Source organism: Parasteatoda tepidariorum, chromosome 4 (genome assembly GCF_982258835.1).
Source record: "Parasteatoda tepidariorum strain Cologne lab strain chromosome 4, Ptep-v5.0, whole genome shotgun sequence".
In the NCBI taxonomy this organism is placed as follows: Eukaryota; Metazoa; Arthropoda; class Arachnida; order Araneae; family Theridiidae; genus Parasteatoda; species Parasteatoda tepidariorum.
The window spans coordinates 41,242,720-41,263,838 of NC_141758.1; the positions used below are offsets into that span (position 1 = coordinate 41,242,720).

Below are 21,119 nucleotides of genomic sequence, written 5' to 3' on the forward strand. Positions count from 1 at the left end.
AACTAAAATCAAAATCGTTTTTAAAAAATAGAATTATTATTAGAACTGGATAACGTTTTTGGATTATGGCCGTTTATCTATCTGACCTTTAATTAACCTAGAACTGTAAAAATATTTAGAAGTAGTTGTTCTTTTAAGCCTTATTCATAAAAATATTAATACATTATCCTCGTTAAAAAAGTATTTAAATTAAGTACTGAAAAAAGTGTTTTTTGAAAGTATGGAACAGGCGTTCTAGAATTCTTATTAAAACTGTCCCAATTATAATAAAAGTAGTAGTGCATAGTACAGTTAGTAGGGCACAATAAATGTGCGTCATCTGTAAATGGCGATTTTCTACTGTCCCCCTAAACGAATTTCCTATCAACCTTTTAACCTTTAACTTCGATTTTTAGCACATTGCTTCCCAATATGAATAGGTACTTTTTCTTCATGACTTTTGCTTTTAAGTACAAAAGTTTTTTTTTATATATCATAACTAAACTCAGTGGCACGACAGCCCATAGAGGGCCAAGGCCTACTGTGCCCATCTCAGTTTTCTTGACCTTGGGCTCGGGTGCAGGAGCAGATGTTCCGGTCACGTGGTGAGCCGAACGCGGAACCCCCAGTGTTTAGTTCCCAAGCATGCTTGGTACTCATTTATCGACCCACTGAAGGGATGAAAGGCTGAGTCAGCCTTGCCCGGCCCGAGGATCGAACTAAGGACCTGTGGCACGACAGCGCGAAGTGCTACCGCTCAGCCACCGGGCGTATATCAATTGACATATTGCAAACAATTAAGCATTATTGTCGTCAATGATGGCATAACGATTGCTAAGAGTTTTTCATGATAAATAAATATTACTCCATTGCTTTTTCGTTCTAGTACATAGCTTATTCACTTTTCTTCAATATACATATATTACCAGAATTAAGCATCATTGTCGTCAATAATAATAGAGAGATTTCTTTTACGCTTCATCTAAGCGAATTAGTATCACTTTTCCATTAATTTTGCTTTGAATACATAAATATTTTTTCTATTCAATTACAGTTTATTTTAAATATTTATTTTTCAGAAACACAGTTTAAAATAATTAATATAAATTAAAAAAGGCGCGTAGTACCAGACAACTATATAAGTATAAATTTGGTGACGTAAACCACATGACCTACTACGTAATGTTCTTTATCGAATTAATCTGACACAGCGAATAGAAAAAAAATTAAACATTTAAATATCTGTTTACTTATTTGTTTCAAAAATAAAATTAAGATTAAATAACGGTATAAAGAACCGGCCCTAAAAGGGTGTCATTTCTTTTTACCGTAATATCCGATTTTACCCTAAAATGCATTTTTAATGTAAAACATAACGGGACAAAAAAAATTCGGATGAAGTGTGGAAATATTCATTTCGATTTAATTTCTGTGGCAATATTTACTAAATCACCGTAAATAAATAAATGTTGCTTTAAAAGTTAAGGTATAAAACTTTTTGATAAAAATGAATTTTACGGTTTGATCCGAAAGTTTTTAACATTATTGAGCAGTGAAAGTAAAGTATAAGTAATTATAATAGGGAATTTTTTTCTTAACAAGAAAAATCAATGATATTTAGTATTTTATTATTATTCTTCGATTTGCTTAGATAGTGATAAATATTTTTTTTAAATTATCCTTTTAAAACTCATATATTTTTAAAAGGTTCAAGAAATATTGCAGTAATGTATGAACACGAAGTTTTATACAAATTTATTAGATTAATTACTCAAATTTCTGAGGGTTTAAAGAATCTAATTTCTTGTTTTTTAATGTTCTTTTTTTACCTGCACACAAATATATCTGGTCATAAATTCGAAACATATGAAGAAACTTGATTAATTTGTATCAATGGCCGTACTAAACGTACTACTATCTCAATAGTAGTGGAAGACTCAAATAATCGTTTACCATGATTTGAAAAATTTACAAACTTTCGATTGTTAAAAATATTAAAAAGATGTGAAAGATACAAAAAAGAGCAGAAAACTGTGATGCTATGATGCATAAAAGCATCACATAAATTAATTATAAATTCAAGATATTTTTTCTAACCAGAACAATTTTCAGTATTCTATATAAATTAATAATTCCCTTTAAGCAGAAAAGCCCTATAGTTTCATGAACCATAAAAAGTATGCCCACTTTAAATAACAATAGGAACAGAACACAGCGGAAAAAAATTGGTGAAATTACCGTTTTGCATGGTAATGACTTTTCTGGTTAGAAAAAAATAAATATAAAAAATAATAATTAATAAAACTATAATATATGGTACTTAAACCATTTATTTGGTTATTTTCCCGTTCATTTATGATTACAGTATACTAGTAATTCAAAACTATTCAAATTATAAAAATTATACTTTTCAAAATTATAGTTCTTATTACCACACATTTAGTAAAAAATACTGAACTGAAAATTAAATTTAAGCAAATTAATTATTTTTCATGCCATACTCTAAGTCATCATGATAAAATAACTAAATTTTACCGTATTTACCAAATTTAAACAAATTTTAAAAAACGATCTTTTACTGCTAATTTTACCAAAATTATTACCAATGCCCTTAAAACTGTACAGAGCTTTTTTTCAGTTCCCCTAAGGTCAGAAACGCGGTAAATTTTACCATATTCTGGTAGTTTTGACCACACTATTTTCTCGGTGAAAAGGGAATAAAAACAGCAAGAATATTATTGCAAGTGGACCTACAGCTACATCTCCGAAGCTCATAATAGGGTCAAGAAATTAAGCTAATAGTTTATAGGTGGGTGCAAAATATAAATAATTCTGTTTGTTGTTTATTAGAGACATTTACCAAAATAAATCAAACAAAATATAGAAATTACAATATTTATTTCGCAACATAATACACGTAAAGTACCACACCATATGACCATATAAATTACCACATTCCTTTCATTCCAACTCCCATGAGCCCCATGCCTAATCCGAGACCATTTCCATAACCCAAACCAGCACCATATCCGAGTCCAAGACCAGCATGTCCAATAACTCCACCGTAAGCTACTGGAGCAGCAGCAATCATTGGAGCGGCAATACCATGTCCAATAACGGGTGCAACATGAGCGATGGGTGCAGCGTGGGCGATATCAGCAGGAGCAGCGTATGGACTAGCGATGACAGCAGCGGCTGGTGCACTGTGAGCGGTACCAGGTTCGTTGGTCTTGACAACAGCTCTGAATCCATGTCCATCGGCAACGTATTCAACCTTTCTTGCTCGTCCATCGATGTCAGCGAGAGTGTATGATCCCTTCTTGTTTCCATGAGCATCTCCTACTTCAGATCTGGAGTTGGTGGCTCCTTTGCCATCCTTGATGTCATATCCGAAAGCATAGTTTCCAAGTTTCTAGAAGAGAAATTTTATGTTAAATACATAGGCGCAATTAAAAATTTGCAAAACAATATATCGATAACAAGGAAGGCAGACAGTAGAAATACTTTTAAGTATAATAAAACTTTTTAATAATAAATAATAAAGTGTTTTTCTTAAAAAATATTCCTATTTCATTCAGATAAAAAAAATTATTTTAATAATGTGAAGTTTATTTTTTTAAACTGTATTAAATAAAACAAAATATAAAATGATGTAAGAGTGAACAAATAATTCTGAACGGTCCTATTATTTTATTATTACATTTCATTTTTACATAATTACTTTTTATTATATTTTTACGATTACTACTATTACTGCTACACTTTAATTTTACTAATTTATTTGTTTTGACAAACTATTACGAATTTGTATTTAGTCTGAATGCAGAATTTTGATTAATAAAATAAAATCGAGTAAATGCATGAAAAAATTGTCAAGGTAGTAAAGTATATCAATCAATCAAAATATAAATATCAAATTGAATATTTATATTAAATAAATTTAATATAAATATTTTTACAAAATATAAATATCTGCAATCGCATTGCTAGTATAATGTTTCTGCTTGCCTAAAGGACTCTTTAAATGCAACCTTCTCAAACAGTAATATCACAGAAGTTGAGATATGAATATGAAAACAGCAAAGTGTTAATGTATGGAAGCCTAAGATTGAATCTTTTATTTGAAAACAGCAATAAATTATTATGTACATATTTTCTTTCAATTTTACAAAAAAAAAGTGATTACTAAACTTACATCTTGTACTTGAGATCGAGCACTCACTCCAGTGTTAATCAGATGAACTGGAGCCAATAGACTGGCGTTGGCAACACCAAGAACTAAGCAAAAAGCAGCTACCTAAGGAAAAGAAAACACATGTTAATATAATATATAGTATGAATAAAAATAGATCAGTTAGTACTTATTTATTACTCAATAATAAGATCATTGAGAAAGAACAACAAATTGGGTTTCTGCCATCCCTTGTAATTTCTATGTAAAATTAATCAACATATCAAGTATGATTGAATAATATACTTTTTTAATTAGTTTGAGAGAAAAAATTATAAAATTTGATGCAGTCAACAATGAAAATTTTATATTTTTAATTGTCTCGTAGAGTTAATCAAAAATCTCTTCATTTTTTTTTAAAAAAAGAAGAAGAAAAAAAAGACATTAGTTTTAATCAGTTATATTAAAAATTTCTTTTCTGATGAAAAATGACTAAAATGAATTAAAAAATTTTGCTTTGAATATTGCTGGGTCACGTTTTATCTCTCCAATATCATAAACTTTCCAAAATAACAGAAAATTTAAAATGCTGTTTGGCTAAACTTTATCACAAATCAATTTTTTTAATAAAACCAAAGTATTTAAAGATATTTCTCTAAGACTCTTCCGAAATACGAATTCTGGAATTCATAAATAAACGGTCATTTTTTTCAAAAAAAAAAAAAAAAAAAAGGCGTATTTGTAGAGTTAACCGCTTTTAAAAAAATTGCTGTTTTTCTGTAAAGTACGTTGTTAGTCAAAATATTTGACAGCTTAAAAGAATATTTCAAAATTTGCATAGCCATTATTTAAAAAAAGCACATTATTTATAGGTTCTAAGGAATGCAAAGCGTCATATTTTGTTGGTATAAAAGATTAGAATTCTCTCTTATTAACTTTAAAAGAAGAACTGTACAGTTTTTCTAAAAGAACATTGTTAGTTAGTGTGTTTAACTACTGAAAAAATATTTTTAATCTTGCACAGTTACTATTTAAAAAAAAGAACAGTTCAAACCTCAATATTCACAGGTTTTAAGATAGCCAAACTCTCGTATTTCGTTTGTATAAAATATTAGCGCACTTTATTATTAACTTTAAAAAAAAAATTGAAGTTTTTCTCAAGGAAGATTACTAGTTAATATATTTTAATGCTTAATAAAATATTTTTAAACTTTCACAACCATTATTTTTTAACATTAAATCAAGTACAATATTTTTAGGTTCTAAAAAAAGCAAGTTCTCATATTTTGTTTGCATAAAATGTCAATATATTTTTTTAAAAACTAAACATGCCAGCAGCAGTTATTTATTTACCAATGGAGTAATGGAGTACCAAAAAACCGCAATCAGTGGCATATTGATGAAAATGTGTTCTGCATTACACGCTGACCGTTTTATTTTCCAAACTAACTAGTACCCGTCAATCTGAAGTTAGGGCACAAAACTAAGTAAAATAAACTTGACTTTCTAACTCTTGAAGTTTGACTTTCAGCATTAACTTTCATTGTGATTTGACAAAAACTGCTAATTGCCTTAACCACTGGACAGTTGCGACTAAATTTAATAGTAATAAAAACAAGATCATAAAACCAACCAAAAATGCAGCCATGATTTGTGCGCAAATTGGAAACTCTTTTTATCGTTACTGTTAATTTATAAAAGATTTTATGTAAAATCAATTTACAATGAGAAAATAATTCCAGTAACATAGCTGCTCTAAACAGTAATGGCATTTCTGGTAAAATAAACCCAAATTCTGGCTAATAAAACTAAAATATACAGTACTTAAACCATTCCTTTGATAATTTTTCGATTCGCATAGTAGCGATTTTCCGAAAATTCTGGTATTCAAAATTCTTTTTATTATACAAAAATCAAAAAAAATATCTAACCAAATAAATGGTATTTATGTCACCCTTTAGGGAATCATAATAAAATTTTATATCATTTACCAAATTTTATCATGTATTATAAATCAAGTTGTATTATTAATTTTATCAAAATCAGTACCAAAGCACTTCTGTAAAACTTATCGAGCTATTTGGTGTTCCCAGACAGCCAGAAAGATGTAAATTTGACAAATTTTTGTCAGTTTTGACAGTACTTTTTTTAATTGTCAGTGCAGAAAGAATGATATTTTTATATAAAAATTCTTCTGCTCAAGTATTAGTTTATAAAATATGTACTATTAAATATGCATCTGTTATAGTAATTCTTAAAGTAAAATAAATGATCCCTAGTTATTAGGTGAGATATACATTTGGTGAACACCAGTTTTAATAGCAACAGGCAACCTAAACCTTTTTTTAACAATTTTTACTAAAAGAATAATTAACTTCCAATAACTTCACGTGGTTTTAAATTTTTCCTAAGATTGTTACTTTCGTTATAGTTTAAATCAGAAAAAGGTAAAGACTAAGGAAAAGCTATAGTAATTATGAAACAATAACTTACCTTTGAGAACATGTTTACACAGGAATCAGTCTGATACTACGAATGAGGTATTTTTCCTAAGCTTATATACTTAATGAGAAAAGCAAACAAAAACACTCTTGAAAGCCTACATAAACAAATTTCCCGTATTTCTCCATGAAATTTAATGAAAAAAAATTCTCCAATAATCAATGATTGACATTGGAGAAATTCATATTTAAATTAGATAATAATCAACTCACGCCACTAGTCGAGGAAGCAGAACATACTTCAAGTCCTTGACGAACGTCGCTAACTAATTCGAAATCTATTAAGTAGTTAAGAATGGATTTAGTTATCGTAGCAATGTGATGATTTATCAGAACCAATGAAATGAAATTAAATATTCTGTTATTTGTATTTCTTTGCCTTTTTAGTATTTTTTTAATATTTCTTTAATTTTAATTTATGTACTTATGTGTAAAAATTAATATAAAAATTAAATTTATGTTTAGAAATTAATAAATAAACATGTAAAATAAATTGATACTTGATATACTTGACGTGATTTACTTGTAAAATAGGTCAAATTCATTTAGTGTTTCTTATTTTGTATTGATATTTTTATTTGATTCGTTAATTAAAATACGCCTGTGACTAGACTTAAATACTTCTGAATAAAAGGTTTTTAAATAGAAAATAGAAGTTGCAAATAGTCAAAAATTATAGCTACAATTGTAAAATAATAAAACAAAGAGTTGCTAAACTTTCTATTAAATAACATATTTTCTCAAGTTTGAAGGCAAAAAAATAGCTCCTAAGACTCAATATTTTACTTCGAAATCTAAATGAATGGCAAATACGGAATGTAAAAAAATATATTTCAATTCAGTAACAAATGGTTCTTTTTAAAAGGATTTTCAAAAAGGCAACTCACAGAAACTAATTTTTTGGAAATCACAGAAAATGATTCTTTTATGTATTCATTACTACATGAAGCTTAAATGTACTCAATTTAAAGTTTTATTATTTGTTATTATTTCCCTTTTTTTGCATAAACTCGCTAATTTCTCATAATTTGTGATTATAGATATTAATTATTCATAATTTTTTTTAAGAAAACAAAACCTTCATACACGTGAACAAACCCATCTAAGGACTGAAAAATAAATAAGTATTTTATGTTTTATTACAGTTCTTGTCCTTATAAATATCAACAAAAGTTCTTCATGATTCATTAACAACTATCTCAATAGAGGAACTCAAGAGATAAATCTGCAGCACATTCTTCATATCCACTACTATCCCAAAGAAGTATTATAAAAATAATTACTGTACAAATTCAATTTAATCTAACATAAATGTAGCAAAGATTGCAAACATGTGTATAAAAACAAATAATTTAGGTTTATTAGTTTTAGTTTTGGTGTTTAAAAACAAGTTATTTATTGTACCGTGAGTAAAAATTTTGGTACAATTAGTTAGAGTTTAGGCCGAAACAACAAAAAAAAAAACATAAAGATCGTATAGTTTTAACAATATTAAAATTAGTACACAAAAAAAGATAATAAATTAACCTAAATTTGCCAAAAGGTTCGATTAAAAAAAAAGGATTTATTTATAAAAAAAAATCACTTACCTAAAGCCTTAGAATACACATGCTGAAACAAAAAAATACCCCCCCCCCCTTTCTTCATTACCTAAAACATGTTTAAATACAATGGGGAAAAAAAAGGAAAATCAAAATTATGTTGAGAAATGACTCCAATCATTAAGATAAAAAAAAAATTATTTATTATAATAGCATGGTTATCAGGATATATTATCAGGATTATAAAATGTAAGTTTAGGTTTTAAGGTTTTAAGATGCAAGGTAGTTGGCAAGGTTTACAATTTGTTAAACTAAAAGTTCATTAGATGGATGGCTGCATTCACTCTATTACTAATGCAATTAAAAAGGAAACGAAATCATACCACGTGCCCCTTGGCACGGACTTGCTGGCACTTCCTCATGGAGATCTCATGGATCATGGAGATGAACAGGATCTTGATCATCATTTTATCTTCTTTTCATACTAATCATGTAAGCTTCAGTGCCGCTTTGCACGTGTTTCTTTCCAATTCCACATGGCTTTCTTTCTTTAGCCACAACGTCTATCAGGTAGGAGAGCGAGAGAGAGCAGCTCTTTTTTGCACACCACGCACACTTCCTTTTATATACTTTCCAAAAACGCCACCATTGCCAACACCTCAAAACTCACAAACAGAAATAATTTTTCAAAAATAAAATTATTTTAACAAAAATTGAAAGATAATTACAAAATAAAAATACCTTGCATATGTTGTGAAATAACTTAATCATTTAACTATTTAACCAAATTTAAAAATTTAATTACAAAAACATATCAAATCAGCAGAAGAAAAAAAACAACTTCAACTGAATAAACTGAAGTTAAGTCATGATTGATGCTGCCACCTGTCTGCTAAAAAAGAAACTAACTGAACAAATGTTTTAAAAAAAACAAACCTGTTCACTATTATTCAAAGAAACAGTTAAATAAATCTTTAAAAGGAAAAGTTATTAGTCTAAATTTTAAATTAAATTAAATACCTAAAAAAACTGAACTCTTACAAGTAAGAATAATAAAGTTTACCAAAAATAAAAGAAATTTAAAAAGTTAAAGGTAAATAAAACATGTAGAATTTTTGAATTCTACAATACCCCTCCCTTAAAATTTAAAAAAAAAAATTTGACAAAATTTTTTTTTTTTTTGTAAAAAAAAAGATTAAGTTAATCAATAATCTAAGCACCACACAAGAAAAATTAAAACTTCTCTTAAACTCAAATCATTTAACTAACTACTCTTAAAAAAAGAAAACCCAAGTTTGTTAGGTGCGCGCAAACCTATCAAACAAAAGCTCCTGAATGAAAGCAAAGTAAAAAAAAAAATAGAAACGTTTATAGCCAACGATTAACTTAAGGTAATCTAGTGAAGTATGAAACATAATGGCAGCTTACAAAATTGAAATTGGACAAATTTGGAAAAGGGGTGCCAGGTTTGCCACAAAAGGGAAAAAACAAAGGAAAAAAAAATTTTTTTCTTTCTCTTTCTTCCTTTCCTTTTTTAAAAAGTTATTCATATAAAACAAAAAAAAGTAAAACAAGTATATATCCTCCCCCCAAAATTGACATAATATAAAACCATTTACTCAGAAGTTAAACACAAATTTTGATCAAAAGTTATACCTTAACACAGTATTGTGATACTAAAAATAAAAAGAAATACAACTTTCATATTCCTCAACAAGAAAGGAAAATTGAACGTAACCTCTAAAGCAAATACATTCAAATTTGGCAAAAAAAGATCCATAATGGCTGGATTTAATTAACAATTATATATCAATTCCTGGAATACATATTGAATAATACAAACAACATAATATAAACAAACGTGCACATTTTTCTGATAGCTATCATTAACAAAAAAATTTCGAGTGAAATAAAAATTTCAAATAATTATGAATTACATATTGGTTCACTTAATTTACAAGAAAATGTAACTCATTAGACATATCCGGGAAATCGGGAACAAAATTTTGAACTAAATGGTAATTTCTATAAGCAACAAAAAAAATTATTCTTTAATTTTTAAATTAGAGGGAAAAAAATTATCGCTGCACTCGCCCATTATGTCTGGGTCTTAAATTGTAAGGTGGAGGGAAAGTTACCGTCCCCTGGACTTCCAAAGAATCCAGAACCTGCCTTAAAAGGATATCCTCGTCAGGAATGCCTTCAATATTTTCATTAACTGGACTATCCTCAACCTTATCATTACCTGAATCTACCTGATCAGCAATTAGTTCCCTATTGTCACTTGTATCGTGTTGAATTCTGTCACTAATTTTAGTTAAATCTTCAATATGTACTATTCTAGTACAATCTTGCCTTGTCTCGTGTTTAATTTGTACAGACACAGGTGAAAAAAATTTAGTAATAACAAAAGGACCCTCATTAAGTTTTGCAAATTTTTTGCATTGATTCCTTTTAATGGAAGGATTGAACCAGAAAACCCTGTCATTAACCTTAAGATTTGGATCCCTAGCAACTTTCAATCTCCTGTTCCGTCTGTCGAGAGAAGCCTGCTCAAATTTAATTTTTGCCTCCTTATAAATTACCTTAAATTTATTCAATAAGTCGTCAGTGTAATTAATAGTGTCAGAATAAGAAAATTTAACTGGTGTATTGAGTAATTGTCGTGGTAAATTAAATTCCCTACCAAAAGTTAAAAGTGCTGGTGAAAAATTAGTAGTATCATGAGTAGAAGTACGATAAGCAAGTAGAGCATAAGGTAACTTACTATCCCAATCGGTGTGTGAAGAATTAACTAAGTGTGTAAGAAAGTTAGCTATTGTTTTATGTGTTCTCTCAACTACGTTACTTTGTGGTCTGAAGGCAGTAATATTAATTTTCTTAACCCCTAAAGCCGAATAAATTTTTGCCATCCCTTGACTAATCAAGTTAGATCCCCTATCTGAAAACAATTTAGTGGGTGTACCATATCTACAAATAAATTCCATTAAAACCCGAGCTATGGTCTCACTCTCGACAGAAGGCACAGGGAAAGCCTCCAACCATTTTGTAAAATTGTCAGTAAACGTTACTATATATCTATTGCCTGACTCTGTAATTGGCAAGGGACCAACAACATCAAAATATATATGTTCAAAAGGACCATTAGGCATTTGCACACTTTGAAATGGAACAAGGTGTGCGGGTTGGTGTGCTCTTCGACCCAAGCAACTCTCACAAGATTTAACCCAATTCGTTATATGTTTAACCATTTTAGGCCAGAAAAAGGATTTTTTAATTCTCTTAATTGATTTATGAATGCCCTGGTGGCAAACTGCTGCACTATCATGGTAAATTTCTAAAACATTATTAATTAAGGATTTTGGAATAACAAATTTACTTTCATCTTGTTCATTACTATCTTTAAATTTACACATTAGTATATCTTGATTTAAATAAAATTTATATCTTTTTGAATTAGAATTACTGGCTTTTAAATCTTCTTTAATTTGTTTGCAAAAACTATCCTCATTCTGCTTTTCTAAAAGCTCTTCGAAAGAAATATCTGGTAAAATGGTAACTGTTTCTGTCATAAATAAATTAGTTTTAACTGTTTGGGCCTCAGAAATATTTCTAGATAAAAAATCAGCGATTCCATTGGCTTTTCCTGGGAGATAAAAAATTTCATAGTTAAATTGAGATAAGGATAAAGCCCATCTAGCAATCCTACAAAATGAGTCCTTTAATTTTAAAGATCCAGTGAGAGGAGCATGGTCAGTAAAAATTTTGAATTTTTTACCCAATAAATATTGTCGAAAATAATTAGTGAAATACACTATGGAAAGAGCTTCTCTTTCTGTCACTGAATATCTGGTTTCGGGAGACGTTAGTTTTCTACTGCCGAATGCAACAGGTCGAGGGAAATTATCTTGCATTTGGCATAAAACCGCACCTATGGCAACTGAGCTAGCATCAGTATACAGTACAAATTCCTTTTCCATGTCAGGGAGAAGTAAAAAAGGGTCACTTTTCAAAGACTTTTTTAAATCATCAAATTCATTCTGAGCTTCAACTGACCACTTGAAGACAGATTTCTTCTTAGTTAAATTTGTTAAGTGTAAAGAACGGTTACTAATATTAGAAATAAATTTACGATAATAATTAATTGAGCCTAAAAATTTTTGAACATCAACTCTATTTTTTGGTATAGGAAAATTATTAATTATTTCAATGTTACGTTGATCAGGAAAAACTTTACCTTTATTAATGACAAATCCTAAATAATTAATAGTCTCAGTAAGAAATTTACATTTTGAAGGTTTAACTTTTAAATTATGCTGTAACAACCTTTGGAACACAGCCTTTAACTTAGGAAAATGGTCATCTATTGTTTGACTTGAAACAATTATGTCATCAATATAAATACCTACATTAAGTGGTTCTAACCCTGACAAAACAATGTTCATGAGTCGTTGAAAAGAATTGGCACTAGTGCGAAGCCCAAAAGGTGTTCTGGTATATTGATATAACCCCTGGTGAGTAGTAATTGCTAGCTTATGGCGATCTGCCGGATCCACACACATTTGATGGAAACCACTAGTTAAATCAATAGACGAGAAGATTTTTCCACTCGACAAGTTATCAACGGCCTCAGTTATGTTTGGGATAGGATAGGCATCAGGTATAACCTTAGTATTTAATGCTCGAAAATCTGTCACAAATCTATATTCACCATTACTTTTCTTAACTAACATAACTGGAGAGCTATATGGAGAAGTTGAGGGCTCTAAAATTCCAGCTTCTAACAAAATATTTAATTGGTCATTCATCTCTTGCCTTAAATGGTAAGGTACCTTATAGGGTCTCTTACGAACAGGGATATCATCCCTAAGAGGAATTTTATGCATTAAAGTAGTACAGCCGGGCAAATCTTTAACAGATTTTGCAAAAACAGACTTATTCTCTTCTAAAAATTTTAAAAGTTTATCTTTAGTTGGTTCCTCTAAATGATCAATTTTGAAATCCTGTTTAAATTCTAACTCTACCTCCTCTAAATCACCTATTTCCTCTTCATTAACATTAAAAAGTTCCTTATTACCATCATTTGAAGAAATAGTACTGGTAAAATTAACTAAATTACAATTTTTATTTACATTTACATCAAAATTATTTGTATTCATTAACAAAACAGGAATCTTATTTCTATCTTTTAAATTTACAACTGAACGAGCAATAAAAAAATTAAATTCTCTTGTAACAGGTTCGGCTAAGAACAAACCGGGTTGGAAATTTCCTCTAATATTTACAAAAACAAGTTTTTGTGACAAAGGTGGTAACTGAGTCTTTTTATTCAAATATCCTTTAACTTCAGCCATATCTGATGCTTTTTGTTTACATTCTTTATTTACATTAACCCAATCTATTTTTTCACCCTTAATACATAAAACCTTCTCCCCATAGTCAAGATTTGCTTTATTGTCAATAAAAAATTGATGACCCAAAATGACATTAAAATTTTTAGAAATAGTAGTAGGTGAAATCAAAAATTGTAAATTACATTTAATTTTCCCTATAATGATTTTAAGTTTAACTTGTTTAGAAATTTTAATAGTATTACTTAAAGTTTTAAGTTCAGTACAGCATGGAAAAGTCTTAACCTCTTTCGGTAAAAGAGATTCCTCTATTATATTTACAGAAGCACCTGAATCACATAAAGCCAAAGCATGTTGTCCGAGAACCTCAATTTTAATTTTAGGTAAAATACTAAATTCAGACAAGAAAATTTGTGCCTTTTGGGGTGTTTTCACCTGAGTCTGCACAACAGGACAGGCCCCCCCTACTAGTTTAAAGCAGCTGGTTGAGGATCATCAATTCTAACCCGACAGAATTTTCTAATGTGGCCCATTCTTCCGCAGCGGAAACATTTTATGTTTCTCCTAGAGGTAGAGCTTCTATTTGCATCAGATTCTAATTTGCTAACTTTAGCAGTTAGCTGCTCAACCTGATCAGCAAGCTTAGTACAAATTGCAACTAGCTCATTTGTAGGAGTCGCAGGAGCCGGAGTGGCCTCAACCCTGTATACCTCAGTTAAAGGGGCTGCAAATGGGTTGTGCACATTTTTTATAGCCAAAAAGGCTTGTTCCTCAATCCTGGCAGCTGACTTAACCTCCTCTAAAGTTAGGGGATTCTTTGAAAGGACCCCTCTTAAAATTTGGGGATGAAGATTTGTTTTTAACATATTAATCAGCATTTTTTCCTGTTGGATTTTTGCCATAGCAGGGTCACATCCTAAATCTAATTTTTTAACTTTCTCAAATGCTTGGGCAATAAATCTGTCAACAGGAGTATTAATATCATGTTTAAATGCCATAAAGTCAAACAATGCTTGAGAGGGAGAGATTTTCTCCCCAAAAGCTTTAAAAGAGCTGTTTTTAAATCTTTATGATTTAACCGATTCTCTAATTTCTTCACTGAGCTCTCTGGCTTCATCGAATAATCGATCTCTTAATGCAAACAATTTGTTACTTTCTGACCAGTTGAACTGAACTGCATAATCCTCCAAACGTGCCAAAAATTCCTTAATTTTCATACCACTGTTCCCACCCCTAAAAATTGGCAATGACATAAGCGATGAAGCAGTTAAAGCCACTGGGATGATATTGGCAATTACGTTTGGAAGACCAGGCGAGTCAGTATTCTCATCAGAATCCATGATTCAAAACAATAATATAATACAATAAAAACAATATAAATACAATAAAATTAACCTGGCATAACCTGGTCACCCCTCACAAATTGAGTCACCTCTCAACAAAAATACATGTGAATATCAAAGGCTGAAAGTAAATTTTAAAAAAAAAGAAAAGTCACGGCACCAATTTTGTACCGTGAGTAAAAATTTTGGTACAATTAGTTAGAGTTTAGGCCGAAACAACAAAAAAAAAAACATAAAGATCGTATAGTTTTAACAATATTAAAATTAGTACACAAAAAAAGATAATAAATTAACCTAAATTTGCCAAAAGGTTCGATTAAAAAAAAAGGATTTATTTATAAAAAAAAATCACTTACCTAAAGCCTTAGAATACACATGCTGAAACAAAAAAATACCCCCCCCCCTTTCTTCATTACCTAAAACATGTTTAAATACAATGGGGAAAAAAAAGGAAAATCAAAATTATGTTGAGAAATGACTCCAATCATTAAGATAAAAAAAAAATTATTTATTATAATAGCATGGTTATCAGGATATATTATCAGGATTATAAAATGTAAGTTTAGGTTTTAAGGTTTTAAGATGCAAGGTAGTTGGCAAGGTTTACAATTTGTTAAACTAAAAGTTCATTAGATGGATGGCTGCATTCACTCTATTACTAATGCAATTAAAAAGGAAACGAAATCATACCACGTGCCCCTTGGCACGGACTTGCTGGCACTTCCTCATGGAGATCTCATGGATCATGGAGATGAACAGGATCTTGATCATCATTTTATCTTCTTTTCATACTAATCATGTAAGCTTCAGTGCCGCTTTGCATGGCTTTCTTTCTTTAGCCACAACGTCTATCAGGTAGGAGAGCGAGAGAGAGCAGCTCTTTTTTGCACACCGCGCACACTTCCTTTTATATACTTTCCAAAAACGCCACCATTGCCAACACCTCAAAACTCACAAACAGAAATAATTTTTCAAAAATAAAATTATTTTAACAAAAATTGAAAGATAATTACAAAATAAAAATACCTTGCATATGTTGTGAAATAACTTAATCATTTAACTATTTAACCAAATTTAAAAATTTAATTACAAAAACATATCAAATCAGCAGAAGAAAAAAAACAACTTCAACTGAATAAACTGAAGTTAAGTCATGATTGATGCTGCCACCTGTCTGCTATAAAAGAAACTAACTGAACAAATGTTTTAAAAAAAACAAACCTGTTCACTATTATTCAAAGAAACAGTTAAATAAATCTTTAAAAGGAAAAGTTATTAGTCTAAATTTTAAATTAAATTAAATACCTAAAAAAACTGAACTCTTACAAGTAAGAATAATAAAGTTTACCAAAAATAAAAGAAATTTAAAAAGTTAAAGGTAAATAAAACATGTAGAATTTTTGAATTCTACATTATACAATGTTAAAAAAATCGTGGAATAGATCCTTTTTACAATAAAAATTTTTAATCAAACAACAGAAAAATAATTGTTTACTATCCATTTTAGTTGCGAGCTCTCAAACCAGTTTTATAATTTTGATAGGAAGTAAGTTTCGAGATGTTTTGAGAAAAAAAAATCTCATCAATCTTTTCCCAATGTTTTTTTTTCTTTTCAATTTTGAGATTAAAAATAATAATTTGCGGATACTGTGATAATTGAAAGTAATAATATTATTGAGTAATTTTTTAAAAAGGATATGCTTGGACGTTTGAGTGGCAAGTACATATTTTTTTTCCAAAATGTTTTAAATATTGAATTTTTTTTTCTCCCAATGCCCACCTGTGTTAACATCCGTCAATTCAGGCATATACAGGGCGATTTTGTTGGCCTCTCTTTCCGGGGCGCACGATTCCAAACCGTAATGTTCCCAATCCTTAAGACGGGGAATATGCAACTTTTTCCCTCTTTCTCGGGAATACGTGATTCTAAGCAATGACGTCAGAATAAAATAGGTTTGTGCGCATGTACCTCTTCTGGAAAAGTCGCAGCATGTTGGTTGATATACAGCTTCGAAATGTGCGAAGCTGAAATCGCCATGCCTGAAACAACTATTTATGTCATTTTCATTAAACAAAAGAAGAGAATCTGCTAATTTCCTTGGTTGGAGTATCGACACATTAATTTAATAAAGAGTTCGTGAGTGATGCTAGGTAAGTCTAATTTTCTTAAGAGTACCGATAGTTCTTTTCCCACCCAACTATAAAGTTTTAACGCTTTTTTTTTTGCTAGTTTTTCCTTTAAAAACCTTTTCCAGAAAGATACTAAGTGAAATTACGTTCAATATGTAAATAAACAGTTAGGATATGTATGTTGAATTATTAAACATTATTAAAAATATATGTTCTTAGTAGTTATAGCTTTGGCTCCGTTACGAATATTATATTAAGTTATAGAATTTTTTATTTATATTACTTTATAAATTTTTATTGCATTTGATTTGTACTGTTATTAAGTATCCTTCCATTAACAGTCATATGCATAATTCATGTCATTGTGCAGCTCTAATGCGACGTAAATAAAGTACCTATTAATTATTAATCTCTTCTTAACAAAATATCGTGTATGACTTTAGTTTAAGGCATTATTTTTTCTAATCAGTAAATAATATAAACAATTGTATCTATTAATTTAATTTTAGTTGCATGGAGAAAATTTTTTAATAAACAAGACATTTCTAGTGACAAAATATATAACCTCTAACATGAGGCACATCTTAGTTTTAAAACACCTTTCAATTTCACAATATATAGAAATTGATAATTTAATATTTGTTGTTACTATTATATTTTGTTGCTACAATATATTTTTACTTTTGAGATATAAAGAGTATGAGTAAATAAGTTACCTTATATTTTAATGTTTAAAATATCAAAATTTATATTTTCAAACACTAGGTTTTTATATAAAGCCATTTAAATAACATGCGTAGGTGTGTGGAAATCAGGGACAATCTCTTCTGTCAGATGCATCTGCAAAGTGGCATCCCAATGTTTTTACTGCAGAAGACTAAAAAATATTTGTAAATTTGAAGGAAAAAAATCATTGGAAAGATTCATATTTATTAAAATTTAAATATCATAAACTCATTTTAATTCTACTTATGTATTTCAGGTGCAATAAATAAGTAACCAAATTATTTGTGGTGTTTAATTAAAGTGGATAATGGGGAACATAATAGAAAGATTGTGGTAATAGTGTTTTTCTGACTCCAAAGATTGATAATTAACAATATTATTCTTTTTTAAAAATTATTGTTTCTAACAAAATATTCTTCATTTTCCTTAGTGTCAAAAATATTTAAATTTTAATGTTAATCAAATGTTATTAAAATTGTTTAAAAATAGTGATTTATCCTAACTCGTTTTCTTATAGTAAGTGTACCTACCTAATGAAACATAAAATTTCTAGTAAATAAAGTTTGAGTATATTTATTTGTTAAACAGATACCCCTTTAATTGGATGCTTATGGCCTCACTTTCTTTTTTTTTTAAATTTTCAGCTACATTTATGCAGACAGCTTTCTATTTGATGAATGAGATGATTTTTCTACTGTAAAGAGGATTCTTATCCAGAAACTAATTTTGATATCTAAATTGAGGACAGTGGCTAAGCTGAACTAAATATCACATGGCATCTACAGTGAAATCACCAGTGCAATTAAGACAATGACAAAGGCTAGTAATAGATCATCAAGCAAGGTTTTAACTGATCTTCCAAGTAACCTCCCTAGACCAGCGGCTGCTACTAACTATCATTTATCATAAGTTTCATAATATTTTACAATGCTCTACATTATTTATGGACATCTTAAGTCTTTCTTATTCTTTTCGAAAAAAAGAGCTGTGATAATAGACTGTAATTTATTGTACTTAAAGATTTTTAGCTGCAATTTTCATTTTTTAATATTTTGAAATTTCTGTTACCTTTATATTTTTCAAACGATTGAAATATATAAAACCTGTATTCATGAAAATGTCTTTGATAAATACATTTTTTTTAAAATAATCTCCATGCTTAAAATATCTTAGTATTATGCATTAAAATTTTGTGAAAAATTATATTTAATCATATTTTATAAAAAATAAAAAAAATTCATTGATGTCTTAAACAATTTTGTGTTGAAATCATAAGATAGTGGTCACATATAGTAGTAACTAAAACTAATTTCTTTGTCTGAAAATCATTGAAGACACATAGCACTATTTTAACAATGCTCATTCGAAATTGCTGTAAAATTTATGCAAACATTTAAGACATATTGAACACTTGTTGAATTCAGTTGCATACAACAATGAGCCAGTTCCTTCCAACCTTGAGTGCGATTGTTGCCCAGCACATTGCAGGTTCAAGTGAATTTGTTTTGTAAGCCTGTGCTTGATTGTATTTAGTTTTATATTATTTTAAAAACAAATGATCATGGATTTTATTTGTTTATTTGACATGCTGTGCTATTGATTTGAATTCTTTTCTTAGTTGCTTTAAATTCACATAATTTGATATTAATTCTACTTAGTAAAATTTTTTCCTCTTTTTATCTGGTAAACAAGTTTTTTTAAAAACAAATAGGATTAATTTGTTTTGACATGCTTTAATGCATTGAAATTCACTTAATTTGATTTTAATGTTTACCTCATTTTTTCTATTTAGTATAAGTTTTTTAAAAATATCCATTTGATTTTTCTACTATGCCTATCAGTCAGCTTACTAAAAGGCATATAATATATAAATTATTAGTCGAATGGGAAAAATGCTATTGGGATAATAAATTTAAAAATTTTTTAAAATTATATTGGCAGATCAAGTTAATTACTGCTAGTTTCTTATTTCCTTAGGTGTAGAAAATTTTTTTTTCCTGTCTGTATGCATTATTCAAGTGTTTCGTTCTATGTTTGATCTGAGTATGAGACCAGAAAAAAATGCAAGTTTTCTTAATACCCATGATTCATAAAGTTATTGTTTTAATTGTACTATTTTTAATTATTATTATTTCTTCAAAGCTTTCAGGTTTAAGTAAAGTTATTTCACCTGTGCATATTACAAAATGTTTAAGTTCATTATATTGTTTATAAAATAAGATATCTGAGATGTGCTTTGAAATCAGTCCCCATTGATAATAATTGCAATTACTAAAATATATAATAATTTATTAAATTGTTATTATTTATATAATTAATTGTTATAGTCGACAGTAACATTATTTAAACCTCATTTACAAATTCAAATTTATTCTGTTTCAAGTATTGAATAAATTTTTTAATTTTTTTTTCTGTTCTCTATGAGGATATAAGATTTTTTCTTCAGTAATATTATTAAAACTGTATTTCCAAAATTCTGTTTTCATCTAGTTTTCAACATTTATTTTAACTGCATTTTACGATTTAGAATATTTTATGAAAAAGTATATTCACATTGCTTAGCAATTAGATTTTTTTATAATTTTAGTATTACATGCTTTATAATAGTTTCATAATCCACAGTGGGTATTGAATATTGTTTTAGTGCTTTTGAAATAAAAATTATTGTTAAAAAATTATGGTGCTTTCTTTTAGATTTTTTTTACTATACATAACAAAGTTAATACCTGTTTTTGAAATGTAACTGAAAGCTTTCTAGCATTATGTTCTTTAATATAATTTTTAATGGGCATTTTGGAGGCTTTTTCTTGAGGGATTATAAATATTTAGTTCACTGGAATTGTTCAATTTAAGGTTATCTTCAAGAATTGTAGTTTTTATTCTATTTAATGAATTTGTTTTAATAACTTGACTTTATTATTCAACATATTTTATTTGTGCAAATGTTTTTTCCCCCCATGACCCTGTCCTTAAATTTTTTGGTCCCTGGTGACCTACAAAATAAGAAGTGTTAATTTTTGATTTCCGGTGGAAAAGTATATAAAATGTAAGAAAGTTTAGATCAACAAACTTTATTCTGCCTTACCGAATAGAAACTCAGTTTTCCACAGCGGTTTCTATTTTTTTTAATTCATAATTTTTATATTCTTTTCCTCCTTTATCAATTATGCAAAAACATGAAAAGTTCGCTAAGACTTAAAAATGTAAATTGGATGCAATCAACATTTTTTGTGTGTTTAATGAAAATAACTAACGTTTGTTAAAAGTAAATATTATAAATAAATAATGTTTCGATTGAGTATAGATCTTGTATTTATCCTTTTTTAACCCTTTATTTTCATGTACTGTTGCTTTCAATGCATAAGTATTAACACCTT

The 21,119-nt window shown here is 28.7% G+C and overlaps 1 protein-coding gene and 1 long non-coding RNA gene across 3 annotated transcripts; one reads left to right on the forward strand and one right to left on the reverse strand.

The window, feature by feature from the left end:
* Positions 1-2,860: 2,860 nt before the first annotated feature.
* On the reverse strand, positions 2,861-9,935 carry LOC107446331 (adult-specific rigid cuticular protein 15.7). 2 transcript variants are annotated; one of them, XM_087160988.1, is made up of 3 exons: positions 8,576-9,935; positions 4,175-4,276; positions 2,861-3,391 (listed from the first exon to the last, which is right to left on the reverse strand). In XM_087160988.1, the coding sequence occupies exons 1-3, from the start codon at positions 8,657-8,659 to the stop codon at positions 2,927-2,929; spliced, it is 651 nt and encodes a 216-aa protein (XP_087017114.1). In that variant the 5' UTR covers positions 8,660-9,935; the 3' UTR covers positions 2,861-2,926. The 2 variants fall into 2 exon arrangements, with proteins under 2 accessions (XP_087017114.1, XP_015916433.1); XM_016060947.5 differs by lacking the exon at positions 8,576-9,935 and adding an exon at positions 6,644-7,037.
* Positions 9,936-16,827: 6,892 nt separating this feature from the next.
* On the forward strand, positions 16,828-18,524 carry LOC147810917 (uncharacterized). Its single transcript, XR_015433022.1, has 2 exons — positions 16,828-17,037; positions 18,387-18,524. It is a non-coding gene; the product is annotated as an uncharacterized LOC147810917 (long non-coding RNA).
* The last annotated feature ends 2,595 nt before the right edge of the window (positions 18,525-21,119 follow it).

Coding starts and splice junctions, on each gene's coding strand:
- LOC107446331 (XM_087160988.1), bottom strand. CDS start 8,659: ATGATGATCAAGATCCTGTTCATCTCCATGATCCATGAGATCTCCATG. Junction 4,277..8,575: donor TCCGTGCCAAGGGGCACGTG/GTATGATTTCGT, acceptor TCTTTTCCTTAG/GTAGCTGCTTTTTGCTTAGT. Junction 3,392..4,174: donor CTCGATCTCAAGTACAAGAT/GTAAGTTTAGTA, acceptor TTTCTCTTCTAG/AAACTTGGAAACTATGCTTT.